Source organism: Lolium perenne, chromosome 3 (assembly GCF_019359855.2).
Source record: "Lolium perenne isolate Kyuss_39 chromosome 3, Kyuss_2.0, whole genome shotgun sequence".
NCBI classification, from domain to species: Eukaryota; Viridiplantae; Streptophyta; class Magnoliopsida; order Poales; family Poaceae; genus Lolium; species Lolium perenne.
Genome location: NC_067246.2, coordinates 226,551,812 through 226,568,264, shown reverse-complemented (window position 1 = coordinate 226,568,264; position 16,453 = coordinate 226,551,812). Strand labels below are relative to the sequence as shown.

Here is a 16,453-nt window from a genome sequence, read left to right as displayed (position 1 = left end):
CCTAGTAACGAAATATTCTCGGAATTGGACGAAATCAACGCCCAGGGTCCTATTTTGCCACGAAACTTCCAGAAGTCCGAAGAGGAGACGAAGTGGGGCCACGAGGTGGCCACACCCTAGGGCGGCGCGGCCCCCCCTTGGCCGCGCGGCCCTGTGGTGTGAGGCCCTCGTGCCGCCTCCTGACCTGCCCTTCCGCCTACTTAAAGCCTCCGTTGCGAAACCCCCAGTACCGAGAGCCACGATACGGAAAACCTTCCAGAGACGCCGCCGCCGCCGATCCCATCTCGGGGGATCCAGGAGATCGCCTCCGGCACCCTGCCGGAGAGGGGATTCATCTCCCGGAGGACTCTACGCCGCCATGGTCGCCTCCGGAGTGATGTGTGAGTAGTCTACCCCTGGACTATGGGTCCATAGCAGTAGCTAGATGGTTGTCTTCTCCCCATTGTGCTTCATTGTCGGATCTTGTGAGCTGCCTAACATGATCAAGATCATCTATCTGTAATTCTATATGTTGCGTTTGTTGGGATCCGATGAATAGAGAATACTTGTTATGTTGATTATCAATTCATGTCTATGTGTTGTTTATGATCTTGCATGCTCTCCGTTATTAGTAGATGCTCTGGCCAAGTTGATGCTAGTAACTCCAAGAGGGAGTATTTATGCTCGATAGTGGGTTCATGTCTCCGTGAATCTGGAGGGGTGACAAGAACCTCTAAGGTTATGGATGTGCTGTTGCCACTAGGGATAAAACATTGGTGCTATGTTCAAGGATGTAGTCACTGATTACATTACGCGCAATACTTAATGCAATTGTCTGTTGTTAGCAACTTAATACTGGAGGGGGTTCGGATGATAACCTGAAGGTGGACTTTTTAGGCATAGATGCATGCTGGATGGCGGTCTATGTACTTTGTCGTAATGCCCAATTAAATCTCACTATACTCATCATAATATGTATGTGCATGGTCATGCCCTCTTTATTTGTCAATTGCCCAACTGTAATTTGTTCACCCAACATGCTGTTTATCTTATGGGAGAGACACCTCTAGTGAACTGTGGACCCCGGTCCAATTCTCTATACTGAAATACAATCTACTGCAATATTGTTCTACTGTTTTCTGCAAACAATCATCTTCCACACAATACGGTTAATCCTTTGTTACAGCAAGCCGGTGAGATTGACAACCTCACTGTTTCGTTGGGGCAAAGTACTTTGGTTGTGTTGTGCAGGTTCCACTTTGGCGCCGGAATCTCTGGTGTTGCGCCGCACTACATCCCGCCGCCATCAACCTTCAACGTGCTTCTTGACTCCTACTGGTTCGATTAAACCTTGGTTTCTTACTAAGGGAAACTTGCCGCTGTGCGCATCACACCTTCCTCTTGGGGTTCCCAACGGACGTGTCAACTACACGCATCAAGCAAATTTCTGGCGCCGTTGCCGGGGAGATCAAGACACGCTGCAAGGGGAGTCTTCACTCCTCAATCTCTTTACTTTGTTTTTGTCTTGCTTAGTTTTATTTACTACTTTGTTTGCTGCACTAAATCAAAATACAAAAAAAATTAGTTGCTAGTTTTACTTTATTTGCTATCTTGTTTGCTATATCAAAAACACAAAAAAATTAGTTACCTGCATTTACCTTACTTGATTCATCATGTTTCCTTTTAATTTTACCACGAAAGACATACCGGTAGGACGTGGGTCTATAATTGGGAGAAATAATATAGAAGAATTCTTCAACCATGTTAGTACCGTTGACGATTTTGAGGATAGACACTTGGTAGACCTTGCCCCTACCTATGAAATTGCTGCTGCTGCTTTAGTTCGCATGTTGGAAACTAAATTTGTTAATCTCAATCCTATAATCCAACACATGTTTCTCACACTTGGTGATATAGAAGAAGGGGAAAAGAAAGATTTTGTTTTAGAAACCCTTCTTAGAGAATTTGGTGGTATAGCGAGAGAGGCTAGAAAGGTCTTTGCTAAATTTAATATGCTTGGTTCTTACACCAATTTTGTTAGTCTCCTTGAAAAGATGGATATGGATAGAATAAAGTACACTAATAATATTAATGATGGAGGGGAGATCAAAGCACCAATACCATGTAAACTCTTAGCTATGAATGATGCACTAGAAAATAACTATGCTTGGCTTGTTCCTGAAAATTTGTTTGATGAGAGTAGCACGCCTAAGACTAATGAAAAGGGAGATGCTAAAACTTATGTATCTAATATACTATGCCTGGTTGAGAAAACTCCACACCCCGCTGAGAATGCACCACCCTTTGATAATACTTGATACACACTTTCTGCGCCTAGCTGAAAGGCGTTAAAGAAAAGCGCTTATGGGAGACAACCCATGTTTTTTTTTACCTACAGTACTTTGTTTTTATTTTGTGTCTTGGAAGTTGTTTACTACTGTAGCAACCTCTCCTTATCTTAGTTTAGTGTTTTATTGTGTCAAGTAAAGTCGTTGATAGAAAAGTTCATACTAGATTTGGATTACTGCGCAGAAACAGATTTCTTTGCTGTCACGAATCTGGGCTGTTTTCTCTGTAGGTAACTCAGAAAATTATGCCAATTTACGTGAGTGATCCTCAGATATGTACGCAACTTTCATTCAATTTGAGCATTTTCATTTGAGCAAGTCTGGTGCCTCGATAAAATTCGTCAATACGAACTGTTCTGTTTTGACAGATTCTGCCTTTTATTTCGCATTGCCTCTTTTGCTATGTTGGTTGAATTTCTTTGATCCATTAATGTCCAGTAGCTTTATGCAATATCCAGAAGTGTTAAGAATGATTGTGTCACCTCTGAACATGTTAATTTTTATTGTCACTAACCCTCTAATGAGTTGTTCTAAGTTTGGTGTGGATGAAATTTTCAAGGATCAAGAGAGGAGTATGATGCAACATGATCAAGGAGAGTGAAAGCTCTAAGCTTGGGGATGCCCCGGTGGTTCACCCCTGCATATATCAAGAAGACTCAAGCGTCTAAGCTTGGGGATGCCCAAGGCATCCCCTTCTTCATCGACAACATTATCAGGTTCCTCCCCTGAAACTATATTTTTATTCCATCACATCTTATGTGCTTTGCTTGGAGCGTCGGTTTGTTTTTGTTTTTTTTTTTTTGTTTTGTTTGAATAAAATGGATCCTAGCATTCACTTTATGGGAGAGAGACACGCTCCGCTGTAGCATATGGACAAGTATGTCCTTAGTTTCTACTCATAGTATTCATGGCGAAGTTTCTCCTTCGTTAAATTGTTATATGGTTGGAATTGGAAAATGATACATGTAGTAATTGCTATAAATGTCTTGGGTAATGTGATACTTGGCAATTGTTGTGCTCATGTTTAAGCTCTTGCATCATATGCTTTGCACCCATTAATGAAGAAATACATAGAGCATGCTAAATTTGGTTTGCATATTTGGTTTCTCTAAGGTCTAGATAATTTCTAGTATTGAGTTTGAACAACAAGGAAGACGGTGTAGAGTCTTATAATGTTTACAATATGTCTTTTATGTGAGTTTTGCTGCACCGGTTCATCCTTGTGTTTGTTTCAAATAAGCCTTGCTAGCCTAAACCTTGTATCGAGAGGGATTACTTCTCATGCATCCAAAATACTTGAGCCAACCATTATGCCATTTGTGTCCACCATACCTACCTACTACATGGTATTTTCCGCCATTCCAAAGTAAATTGCTTGAGTGCTACCTTTAAAATTCCATCATTCACCTTTGCAATATATAGCTCATGGGACAAATAGCTTAAAAACTATTGTGGTATTGAATATGTAATTATGCACTTTATCTCTTATTAAGTTGCTTGTTGTGCGATAACCATGTTCACTGGGGACGCCATCAACTACTCTTTGTTGAATTTCATGTGAGTTGCTATGCATGTTCGTCTTGTCTGAAGTAAGAGCGATCTACCACCTTATGGTTAAGCATGCATATTGTTAGAGAAGAACATTGGGCCGCTAACTAAAGCCATGATCCATGGTGGAAGTTTCAGTTTTGGACAAATATCCTCAATCTCATATGAGAAAATTATTAATTGTTGTTACATGCTTAAGCATAAAAGAGGAGTCCATTATCTGTTGTCTATGTTGTCCCGGTATGGATGTCTAAGTTGAGAATAATCAATAGCGAGAAATCCAATGCGAGCTTTCTCCTTAGACCTTTGTACAGGCGGCATAGAGGTACCCCTTTGTGACACTTGGTTAAAACATGTGCATTGTGATGATCCCGTAGTCCAAGCTAATTAGGACAAGGTGCGGGCACTATTAGTATACTATGCATGAGGCTTGCAACTTGTAAGATATAATTTACATGATACATATGCTTTATTACTACCGTTGACAAAATTGTTTCATGTTTTCAAAATCAAAGCTCTAGCACAAATATAGCAATCGATGCTTTTCCTCTATGGAGGACCATTCTTTTACTTTCAATGTTGAGTCAGTTCACCTATTTCTCTCCACCTCAAGAAGCAAACACTTGTGTGAACTGTGCATTGATTCCTACATATTTGCTTATTGCACTTATTATATTACTCTATGTTGACAATATCCATGAGATATACATGTTACAAGTTGAAAGCAACCGCTGAAACTTAATCTTCCTTTGTGTTGCTTCAATGCTTTTACTATGAATTATTGCTTTATGAGTTAACTCTTATGCAAGACTTATTGATGCTTGTCTTGAAGTGCTATTCATGAAAAGTCTTTGCTTTATGATTCACTTGTTTACTCATGTTATATACATTGTTTTGATCGCTGCATTCACTACATATGCTTTACAAATAGTATGATCAAGGTTATGATGGCATGTCACTCCAGAAATTATCTGTGTTATCGTTTTACCTGCTCGGGACGAGCAGAACTAAGCTTGGGGATGCTGATACGTCTCCGACGTATCGATAATTTCTTATGTTCCATGCCACATTATTGATGTTATCTACATGTTTTATGCACACTTTATGTCATATTCGTGCATTTTCTCGGAACTAACCTATTAACAAGATGCCGAAGTGCCGATTCTTTGTTTCTGCTGTTTTTGGTTTCAGAAATCCTAGTAACGAAATATTCTCGGAATTGGACGAAATCAACGCCCGGGGTCCTATTTTGCCACGAAGCTTCCGGAAGTCCGAAGAGGAGACGAAGTGGGGCCACGAGGTGGCCACACCCTAGGCGGCGCGGCCCCCTTGGCCGCGCGGCCCCGTGGTGTGGGGCCCTCGTGCCGCCTCTGACCTGCCCTTCCGCCTACTTAAAGCCTCCGTTGCGAAACCCCCGCACCGAGAGCCACGATACGGAAAACCTTCCGGAGACGCCGCCGCCGCCGATCCCATCTCGGGGGATCCAGAGATCGCCTCCGGCACCCTGCCGGAGAGGGGATTCATCTCCGGAGGACTCTACGCCGCCATGGTCGCCTCCGGAGTGATGTGTGAGTAGTCTACCCCTGGACTATGGGTCCATAGCGTAGCTAGATGGTTGTCTTCTCCCCATTGTGCTTCATTGTCGGATCTTGTGAGCTGCCTAACATGATCAAGATCATCTATCTGTAATTCTATATGTTGCGTTTGTTGGGATCCGATGAATAGAGAATACTTGTTATGTTGATTATCAATTCATGTCTATGTGTTGTTTATGATCTTGCATGCTCTCCGTTATTAGTAGATGCTCTGGCCAAGTTGATGCTAGTAACTCCAAGAGGGAGTATTTATGCTCGATAGTGGGTTCATGTCTCCGTGAATCTGGAGGGGTGACAAGAACCTCTAAGGTTATGGATGTGCTGTTGCCACTAGGGATAAAACATTGGTGCTATGTTCAAGGATGTAGTCACTGATTATATTACGCGCAATACTTAATGCAATTGTCTGTTGTTAGCAACTTAATACTGGAGGGGGTTCGGATGATAACCTGAAGGTGGACTTTTTAGGCATAGATGCATGCTGGATGGCGGTCTATGTACTTTGTCGTAATGCCCAATTAAATCTCACTATACTCATCATAATATGTATGTGCATGGTCATGCCCTCTTTATTTGTCAATTGCCCAACTGTAATTTGTTCACCCAATATGCTGTTTATCTTATGGGAGAGACACCTCTAGTGAACTGTGGACCCCGGTCCAATTCTCTATACTGAAATACAATCTACTGCAATACTGTTCTACTGTTTTCTGCAAACAATCATCTTCCACACAATACGGTTAATCCTTTGTTACAGCAAGCCGGTGAGATTGACAACCTCACTGTTTCGTTGGGGCAAAGTACTTTGGTTGTGTTGTGCAGGTTCCACGTTGGCGCCGGAATCTCTGGTGTTGCGCCGCACTACATCCCGCCGCCATCAACCTTCAACGTGCTTCTTGACTCCTACTGGTTCGATTAAACCTTGGTTTCTTACTGAGGGAAACTTGCCGCTGTGCGCATCACACCTTCCTCTTGGGGTTCCCAACGGACGTGTCAACTACACGCATCATTGTTCCTGTCAAAAAAAAAAAATGGAGTCTCTCATTCATGAGATTAAAAGCGGTTGCACATTATAGTTCAGGTTAATTGTAAATTACACTAAACTACAAAAGCTTAGCATCTACAGCACAAAACCATAAGTTCTAAAATGAATCCACATAACCTCATGTGTTGACATCCCACCCAAAACGAGGCTATGCCACTCTTAATAATAGTATAATTAATGAATCACAATAGTCACTTCGATGTGAATATGTTCTTGCTAGGTAACATGGATATGTTCATGGCACATGCTTCTCGATGTTTTGATTCCCTATAACAACTGTCCACAGCCGTCCGAAGAATTAACTTATGGTTTTCGCCGTATTACATGTTTGTTATGTGCCTTTTAGCTTTTGACTGGATATTGTTTAATGATAATGCAAGCTAAAAGTTAAAGTCAGAAGCACTTATTTAGGTGTTCCTGACTTATAAGCCAAAACTAAGCCTAACCAAACATTACAGTTCAAACTCAACCATATATGCAGTAAGTAGTGTTTTTTTGTGTTTGTGTTGCGGTGTGTTAGTTTTCGTGTTCCTCTTAGACTACTCATAGTGGGAAGTAAAATAAGTAGTAACATCAATAATATGCAATGCCAACTAAGCATTTTGATGATATGGTATGTCATTAATTGAGAACAGAGAGGGTAATGGTAACTAGCTATGTTACCATCACATCACACATTTTAAGAAAGAATGAGTCTACGAAATAATTAATATGACATTGTATGTTACTACACCCATAATACTACCCACTATGGAAGTGGTAACATAGAGTAGTAACATATGTATGTTACTACCCTTTGTTACTTTCCACTATGAGCAGCCTTACGATGTGTTAGTTTTGTGTTAGGGGCACCTGATATCTGCAATTTAATCACCGCTATTAAATGTCTAGCAAGACGTACTCCCTCTGTTTATAATTATGTGTGCTCTGAATTTAGTCGAAGTTCAAACTTTAAAATGTTTAACCTAGTATAATGCTAAAGCAAAATAACCAGCTTCCCACAGACATAGCTACGCACGGACATCTTACGTTTGGATAATATATATAAAGGGAGCAAACGGATGTAACCTAGGTGCATGAACTATGAAGAGCATAAGCAAACGATATTATACCCGAGTATCCATGTTTTCCCTGTTGTAATTTCCTTGCGTGTCAGGTTGCAAAGTAATGTAGGGAAATTAAAACTTCGACAAAATACATTCTTGAGTCATGGCACAATAGATCACATTTTGTCTTCTCCCCATGTAAGTGTAATACTAAATATATATAATATAAATATATATTTCATGATGGTTCTAACAATGTTGATTCAATATCATATATGTTTATTTTTTTCTACATATTTAGTCAAACTTTGCTAAGTTTAAGTTTAACTAAATCTATAAGGCATGGTAAATAAAACAGAGGGACTAATTTAAAGGCGCATGTGTTGGCAAGACAAAACTAGGAAATTGCAGGCACAAAATGCATAGATCCATCCTCTGTTAAAACTCTATTTGAATAGTAGAAATATAAAACAATTTGGAAAGCACAATAACAAATACTTTGAAACATAAGAAATTGTAACAAATGATATTCAGTAGAATAAAAGAATTGCAAGGGTCCTAACCGAATGGGTGGAAAAGAGTTGTTAAGGCATAGAAACGCGGTTCACGAGAATTTGGTAGCTTTATCCTTGTGATGTAATGAACTTTTTATAGGAAAATTTCACAGGGACCATAGTCCAGGAAAATCGTACACTCCAACTCGAGTGAAGCACAATGTACTTTGGTAGACCATTTACTATTCATCTTTTGGTGCCAAAAAATGGCCTAAGCAAGATGTAAAAAATCTGGTTTTATAACTTTACTACGAGAGAAAAGATTTGTGTAATATAAATTGCAGAGACCGGGTGTATGGTTAAACTCTTTAAGTAATGTAAAGCATCATTTATCGGAAAAAAGAATGCTCTCACATAACCCATCTTCAGACGATTTTGGTGAGCACTTTAGGAAGGGTGTGTTGCTCAAGTAGCCTAGCTTTGTGTTTTGTGTGTTCCGCCTTCCGGTCTTGTTTGTCGTATGTCTTGTGATGCTTTATATTATGTACTCTAAAACACTGCAAAAGGAAGGTTGTGTGCATTGATTGATGCAGCAGCCAGGCTATGTTCTCCTTTTCGGAAAAAAAAAAGTGCGGCTGCCCGTTGTTCAGATTTTCACCCGACTTCCCTTCAATAAATTTCAAGAAAAAATGGATGCTCTCAGCAGTTTGGTCCATAAACTGAACTTCGGAGCAAACTGCATCGCAGAGGACAAAATTATGGAAGAATCTGCTTTAGGCACCTTCCTTTGGAAAGGCCATCGACCATGTACAAAGAAGTCACCATCAGATGATTTCAGATCACAGGTTGTACGTCAAGCATCTAGGAAAAGCAATGCTAACATACGTGAGAAGCAAGGAACATCACAACTTGTCAAAAAAAAAAAATACATGAGAGAACCTACTTATGCAAAGAAGTTGCTTTGCCTTGATGAATGGGTTTAACACTTATTCCTTCTACAAGTAAACAAAAAAACACTTATTCCTTCTTCCCCTTCTTTTCTTGCATTTGATCAGGACAGAAACATGGCTGCTCATATGATCATACTTGCACTAACATATGCCAAAAGAGATGCACATTACGATCGTTATGACAGACAGTATGTGAAATGCACTCAAGTTAAATATCCACAGCGAACTGCTTTTAAGTTACAACATAGCAACAATGCGGGCAAGACGGCAAGCCCGCTGCCCGCCCAACCTATCCATGTACAAAAGAACAAATGTTGGCATGCGGCTGATGGTTTTGATATCAATATTCCCTGTGCGCCGATTGCAATACTGTGAGTACCTCTCCTCTTGAACCTGAAGCATTAGCGAAGGTTAGGAAAGACAATAGCAAGGTGGAATGGAAGATGGTGGAGTATGAACATGGTATACATCGATCATAGAGCTCTGACGCGAGCGTAAGGAGAGACTCCGTCTCCTCGGCCATCTTGAAGATCCTTTCAGCCTCCATCATGTGATCATTTGCAATGTGTGCTTTGGCTTCTGCATCAGCTACTTTCATAGCTGCAGCTTGAGCTGCTTCTAGTGCAGGACTCGCAGCAGGAAACAGACCTACATTCTTTGATGCCTTGGATGGCTTGGCTGGATCCTTCTTCTTTTGAGATGGATCTTTCATTGGAGCAAGAAGTTTCTTTGCATAAGCATCAGTGAGCTTATAGGACTTGTCAATCTGTTTAATGTTAAAATAAAAAGATCTTGTTAGTTGCATCAAAAGGTCTTTTACATCTTCAAAAAATACGAAGCTCCAAAGAATACAGGGGATCCCAGGATATTGCATGTCTATAGTAAATAAAAGATGTAATTTGGATCAGTAAGCAAAATATTCCTACAAGAATCTTTCTCGATTTTGTTAGAGGTATCGTTGAAGGAAAAAACAAGGGGTCGGACTAAACGACTGGACCTTCAATTCAATGCCGAGCCCAGAGCAAACTAGTTCATGGCGCAACAATTTTGACAACCAGACTGAAAAATCTGAATTCTGCGCATTGTCAAGACTTAAATTCGAATAAATGCAAATCAAACCATCTGTTTTGAAGTTCACTCAGCGAGACTTCCCTATACCCCCTATATTCCCAACAAATTCTCCCCAGCAGACATGAAGATCTTTGTTTGGATTGGTCAGCAAGGGTGGGATCCCAAGCACAATCCATGTGGAGAACTAAGATCCATGTGGATTTGGTAGAGTGTTTCCATTCCTGGCTATCCAAACAAGTTCAAAGGAAGTAAGCAAAATACATTACAAAACTAATTCATGAAAATGAAGACTGGAGATGTTGTCCTAATGGTGTCGGTTTGTCCACTCAGGAACACATAACCACCGCACGATCAACTAGGTATTTAGTTAGGCAGAGAGATCAGGTTAGTTAGGAAGATACAGAAATGATATGTTAGGACGGCGACTCCGACTCCTAGGGGGCAAGTTAGTAACTGTTCCCTATAAAGGGGCACCATATACCCCGTTTTTAATTAAGCAACACAGAATTAGAAGTTTCAACTAAGTCTCAGAGCCTCTGTACTAAGAAACGGAAGAGCCTTGCCATCAGCTGGAGGCGAGTGCCATCTCCCGTATCTACGGACCCCTGACATATGCTAACAGGAGATGACAAGCTACCATCTCATATTGGTCATAAGAAAATGGTCACCTTCTCAACTTTGTTGACGCCTATAAGCCGTCGTAGTTTTGCACAAATCAATCTTCTAAAGTTTGGTTGCACCTCATGCCTTTGCTGCATATAGGGCACAAAGATGACATCAGCAACCTATCAATCTACCATAATTCTAGTAATGCAGCATAATTATGAAAGGTAAACATTACAAAGTACAATACAGGACATATGCAACCAAATAGAATTTTCTATGGATATGAAACCCATATGTAACCCATGAAACAAAATATTTCTGTATTAATTGAGGCTTAAATGCTTCTTTCATGTAAAGGGAGCTTAAACAATGGAAAATGCCATGTGTTTAAACAATAAATTAAACATGTAGCTCACATTTTTCACTATACTAAAGGCTAGACTAATCTACTTCACTCAGCATAGCTCACTAGCTCTTTTAGAAGGGGAAGAACTTCAAAACCCAGATTACTTATCATCTGCAAACAAATCAAGTGATGGCACGTGCTTATGATTCTTACGAGGTCAGTTGTATATCTGAGTAAACTTGAATAAAGTGAAAAGGATGAGACAAAAATAAGTACTACAACAGAATCAATCAAATAGTGCAATCGCAAAGATAATCAACCTCTATGAAGTTGCAAATTGTCGTAACCTCTGATCCATTTGGCTCCTTCAGTTCGCCGAGAGCTTCTAGGATCATGGCACTATACCTAACAAACACATTGGTACAGGGCAATCAGATCTCAAATAAAGTACGTGTGAGGGAGAAATGATGTAGCCATATGCAAATGAAATAAGAATCGTTCCTAGCCCTGACACGTGCCTGCTGCAAGGCTTCTATCTTGTTCACCTTATTATGATATGTCTAAAAAATTATTTAACCACATTTTTTACACTATCTACTTGTTTGTATTCATCTACCAAAGAAATAAACAAAGTACTTTCTTTAACGGTTTAACCCAAATGATGTTCCATCTAATTGGTCAGCATCATGACAAAATCGAAATTTCAGCCAAGATGTCCTTATCATGTCCTTATCATGCCAAAATCGAAATTTTAGGTTTGATCATCTTGAGATCATTGGACAGAATCATATTCGATTAGATAAAAATAAATATAGGAGTAAATCTATCTAACATGTGATGAAATGAAGCATGCTAGATGTATTATGTGATTATCTATCAACCCTTGAATGGAAGTACTGAATTAGTAGGACTATAATGTCACCAGAATAACTAGACACTTAAAAGTAGGTTTTGTAACCAAAGTTCGAAGGCATGAGGCTTAAGTGAGACAACTTTGGCACCGAAGTCTTGTCATCCTCTGGGTTTTTTTCAATATCTTCAGGTGGAGAAGCTTCAGCAACATTATCCGGGGCTGGGAGAAGCAGAAGCTGCGGGCTAGGTGATGGGGAGGACGAAGGGACTTTTATCCTTGGAACCCTTATTTTATCCCTTGAACCCAGTCCACTCGCACTAAAACTCAAATTCCTCCATTTGTCCTGAAAGTGGCAAATAAAACTGAATCAGACAAGCTAGACAATACAGCCATTAACCACGGTAAGGTGTGCAAGCTACAAATAAAAGTCCATACGTTCTTCATGTTTTCACCAAATGGCAGCACTCTCATAGCAAACCATCTAAGTCTTACAAATATTGCTGCCTTTGATTGTATGCATGGAAAATAGTACTCCCTCTCGCCCATAAAAGGATGCCTTCGATTTGTCTATATTCGAATGTTTGTAGACACAATTTGGATGTATCTATACACTAAATAGTGTCTACAAACATCCAAATTTAGACAAATACAAGACATCCTTGTATGGACAGAGGTAGCAGTTTTTTCAGTTATGTCCCAACAAGACACACGTCACACTTCATGCCATGACATATAACAATCATTTAAGCAGCTCTACTTCGTTCCACTATGCCATTACCGAAGGAGAAACACACAAATGTTGTTTCAGAAACAACAAATGCTGCCAGGTGGGGACAATTCACAGCATGCTGCTGACATGACTGCTTGAGGAAAAAATGGACCAATGGAACAGCAGTACATAACTCATCTCATTTTCTAAACCTATAGAACAACTATCTATCAGCTTATCCATGCACTTGATTTTCGGAATAGACAGAGTTACCTAAGAATAAGGTTATGTAATTTACACATTGCATAAATTGCTATAAATCAAATCATAAAAACATCTTATCAAGCTGAGCAGCAAATTATGACCACAACTAGCTTCCATGAATATAATGTAAAGTTCATTCGATAATCTAATTAAAGATTTGGTTTGGCTAATATATTACCATACTAGGAACGTGGAAGGGAAATGGTATGACACCGGTGTAAAGCTACATACAATGGCACGACCCAGATTACGGAGGGAGCAGCCATGAGAGGTGAGAGGTTTGGGGCGATGTGGTTTAGGTTTAGGCACCGTGATGCCTTGGGGTTAGATCCTCTGTGGAGGTAAACCTCCTCTTTTCTCTGTTTATTTATTTAATACTCCCTCCGTTCCATATTAGTTGTCACTAATTTAGTACAACTTTGTACTAAATCAGCGACAACTAATGTGGTACGTAGGGAGTACCTATTACACTAGTATTGCCTGGCTTTATATAGGATCCAGCCAACTAGAGATAGAAAAATTCAACTAGGACTCCTGATTCTAGACAATGACCATTACTTGGAAATAAAGAAAAGATAACAAATCCTGAGATAGGAAGAATTACGGCTGTATTGTTTGCCCTTCATGACATACAGTGACTATAAGGATGGGTACAATTTAGAATGATAATTTTACTTCTAAGAGTGCATTCATCCTTTTAACACAAAGAAATATCCCCTGTAAATTGATGATTTTTTACTGAATGAAAAGATGTTTATGCCCATCTTCAAACTTTCCAATCTGTTGACATTTAAACAGCCTATTCCCTGTGTTCAGAACAGGGTTTGGAAAACCCATAGATATTGCAGGTTACCAGCTGGTTATTAATGGATTACGTGGGAGGAATCTACAAGAAAATTGTCATGATTGCTAAAAGCCTACAACATCATTTATTTTGTACTTGAAGGAACTCTACAAGATAGTCTAAAGGTTAACAGAGGAAACCCAAACTCCCAACCAAGAGCCTTGAGGGGATGCAACAACGAAACTTTGACCTATTTTTGAGGAAGTTTTCTGGTTAACTAAGAGCAACCTCTTGGGGTGAATATTCAGTTATTTACTTCCAGTAATCCAGCCTCACCCACTCTAAACATTTGTGGTACCTTACTCGAAGATAAATAGTGTTATCAAATTTTCTCAATCTGAATCCTCTCTCAAATCAACTCCCTGGCAATCTTGCTAGAGCTTCTACATGCTTGGTTGATTGCAAGCGAAACTGAATCTATAAAAGTCACTTCTTTTGCCAAAAAAATAAGCCATTGTGACATTGTCCCATAAGCAGCAAGCAAGTAACAAATCAAATCCAACTATTTTACTGGCACGCTCCGTATACAAGAAATTGCTTCTCAGTTGTTCCACTAGTTCCAAACGCTCACCCCAAAAACCCCACAACAACCACACCGAATGGCATCATCTTACTTCTCTTCTGCACTCTGGGCAAAATTACATCAGAAGATATCACTCTGTTCCACAACATCAGCCATTTTGGCAAACTAACTAACAGCTTATATTATGGAACGGAGGTAGTATATTTTTAAATGTCAACTCTTTCTGTTGATACAGCACCATCCTGTACCACCAATTGTTCACATGTATAATTAAAAATGTCTCCTTTTTTCACTGTACAATCCAGATTACAGAACATTCATCTTCCCTTCTAACGCCTGCACGGAACACCACATAGCATTGGGCAAAAGTCACATCACGACATCCCTATGGCAACTAAACAGAAAATATCGCAATTTTGGGACCAAATTCTCATATCTCGGATCCTAAACCTACCACCAAATTTGCGGCAGGGGAATCACTGATCACCAAAGGGCTAACAGAGCATCGCACACAAATCGGACGGAGACAGTAAGGAACATGGCGAGCAGCGCCACGGAAGGCTCGGCTAGCGCAACAAGCCTTCCGTGATATGGAATCTACCGAAGCGAAAGGCGGCGGCGTCCACGCCTGAGGTAGACGGGAAGTGCTGCAGGGGGGAATAGTACCTTGAGGTCGATGTTGGAGCGGGAGGAGAGGACGGGGCTGAACTCAGGATCCTTCTGGATGGTACGCCACTTGCCGGCGCCGTGCTTGAGCACACCGCGACGCAGCGCCTCCTCCTCCTCCGACGTCCACTTCTGCTTCGGCGCACCCATCTCCCAAGCTTCGCCTCCCTTGCCGTGCTCCTCGCCTTATGTACTACTAGCCGACCAGAAACCCTAATCTAACAGATGGCCTTTTTGGGGGTTTTCTCTTTATTTGCTGATGAGAAATGCTCCCAGAGTCCCAGATTTGTCTACAGCTCGCAAAAATATACATCATATATCCACTGTATGATGGGAAAAGGTATTCTACTCGGAGCGGAGGCTATCTCGACCCTTTACCTCGTTCCTGAGATTCGTGCAAATAAAAGTCATTTCCAACGGGGCGACGCAAATAGACGTTGAGCGACTGTTTGCGGCCGGCTGAAAATGCGTCTTGTACACACTCCTGCGGGGTGACGGATAGTGATCGGGCCGTCCGCGGCGACGCATTTCCACCAGTGGCCCCCAAATAGGCGCCGGCAGAGCATCCTCTATTTGGGGATGTTGTTCCCACACCGGCGCTCCCCATACGACATCCTCGATAGAAATTTAAATTTGAAATGACATTAAAAACCGAAATTCATAAGAAATTCATATGAAATTTATACAAAAGTTACTCGAATTTAAACCTAAATAAAACTTAAACTTAACCCTAATCTACTAGTCGTTGGTTGGAGCGCGTGACGGGTCTGCCTCGTCGTCGTTCTTCCTCTTTGCCGCCTGCGTCCGTGCCCACCTCTCCGCCCTTGCTTCACGCATCTCGTGGGGCAGCATGGTGGCCGGTGTCAGTGGAACTTGCCGACGGCGTTGTCCCCTTGCTGCCAGTCGCTGCCGAGACGCCTCGTTCTGGGCGAGCCTCGCTCGCGAGCGAGCGATCGCCTCGGCGTGGCGATGAGCGTTCAGCTCGATGAGCTTTTGTCGCTCCGTCGCCATGAGGAGGTGTCCCGCCTCCTCCGTGGCTGCTCGCTGGCGCGAGATCTCCACGGCGTGCTCGAGGTTTGCGTCGTTGAAGAATTCCCACTCCTCCTCCTTCAACCTCCGGAAGCGTTGCGCGTTCAACGACGCCAGGATCGCCGCATGCTCCGTTCGGCGGGGGCCTGCGGCTGCTCGCCCCACTGCGTCGCCTCCTCCGCCGCCCAGCTTCTGCGTCTGCGACGTAGGCCTCATCCCACACCACGAACAGTGGGTCGTCTGCGTTGTCGGCGTCTAGCTGCGGCGGCTGCAGCTGCGGTGGTGGTTGAGGCGCCGCAGGAAGTGCGAGGCCGTTGAGGACAAGCATGGAGTATGTCGTGCGGAGCCGGCGCGACATTTTTGAGGTTGAGAGGAGAGAATGGCGCGGCGGCGATGGTGGAGACGAGAGAGGACAGCGTGGCTACGGTGGTGGAGATGAGAAGATAGCGCAGCGGCGGTGGACAGCATACGTACTAATACGAGTGCCAACTATCGGCATTTACGACGGCGTAGGTGGGTGGACGCCGTGTGGCCAGT

At 41.8% G+C, this 16,453-nt stretch overlaps 1 protein-coding gene across 4 annotated transcripts; it reads right to left on the bottom strand.

Annotated features, from left to right (window-relative positions):
- Positions 1-9,154: 9,154 nt before the first annotated feature.
- Positions 9,155-15,158, bottom strand: LOC127343549 (single myb histone 4). 4 transcript variants are annotated; one of them, XM_051369671.2, is made up of 6 exons: positions 14,888-15,156; positions 12,019-12,224; positions 11,349-11,433; positions 10,745-10,828; positions 9,474-9,771; positions 9,155-9,398 (listed from the first exon to the last, which is right to left on the bottom strand). In XM_051369671.2, the coding sequence occupies exons 1-6, from the start codon at positions 15,035-15,037 to the stop codon at positions 9,346-9,348; spliced, it is 876 nt and encodes a 291-aa protein (XP_051225631.1). In that variant the 5' UTR covers positions 15,038-15,156; the 3' UTR covers positions 9,155-9,345. The 4 variants fall into 4 exon arrangements, with proteins under 4 accessions (XP_051225631.1, XP_051225632.1, XP_051225633.1 ...); XM_051369672.2 differs by having other exon boundaries at positions 12,022-12,224; positions 14,888-15,154; XM_051369673.1 differs by lacking the exon at positions 10,745-10,828 and having other exon boundaries at positions 14,888-15,158.
- Between the last annotated feature and the right edge of the window lie 1,295 nt (positions 15,159-16,453).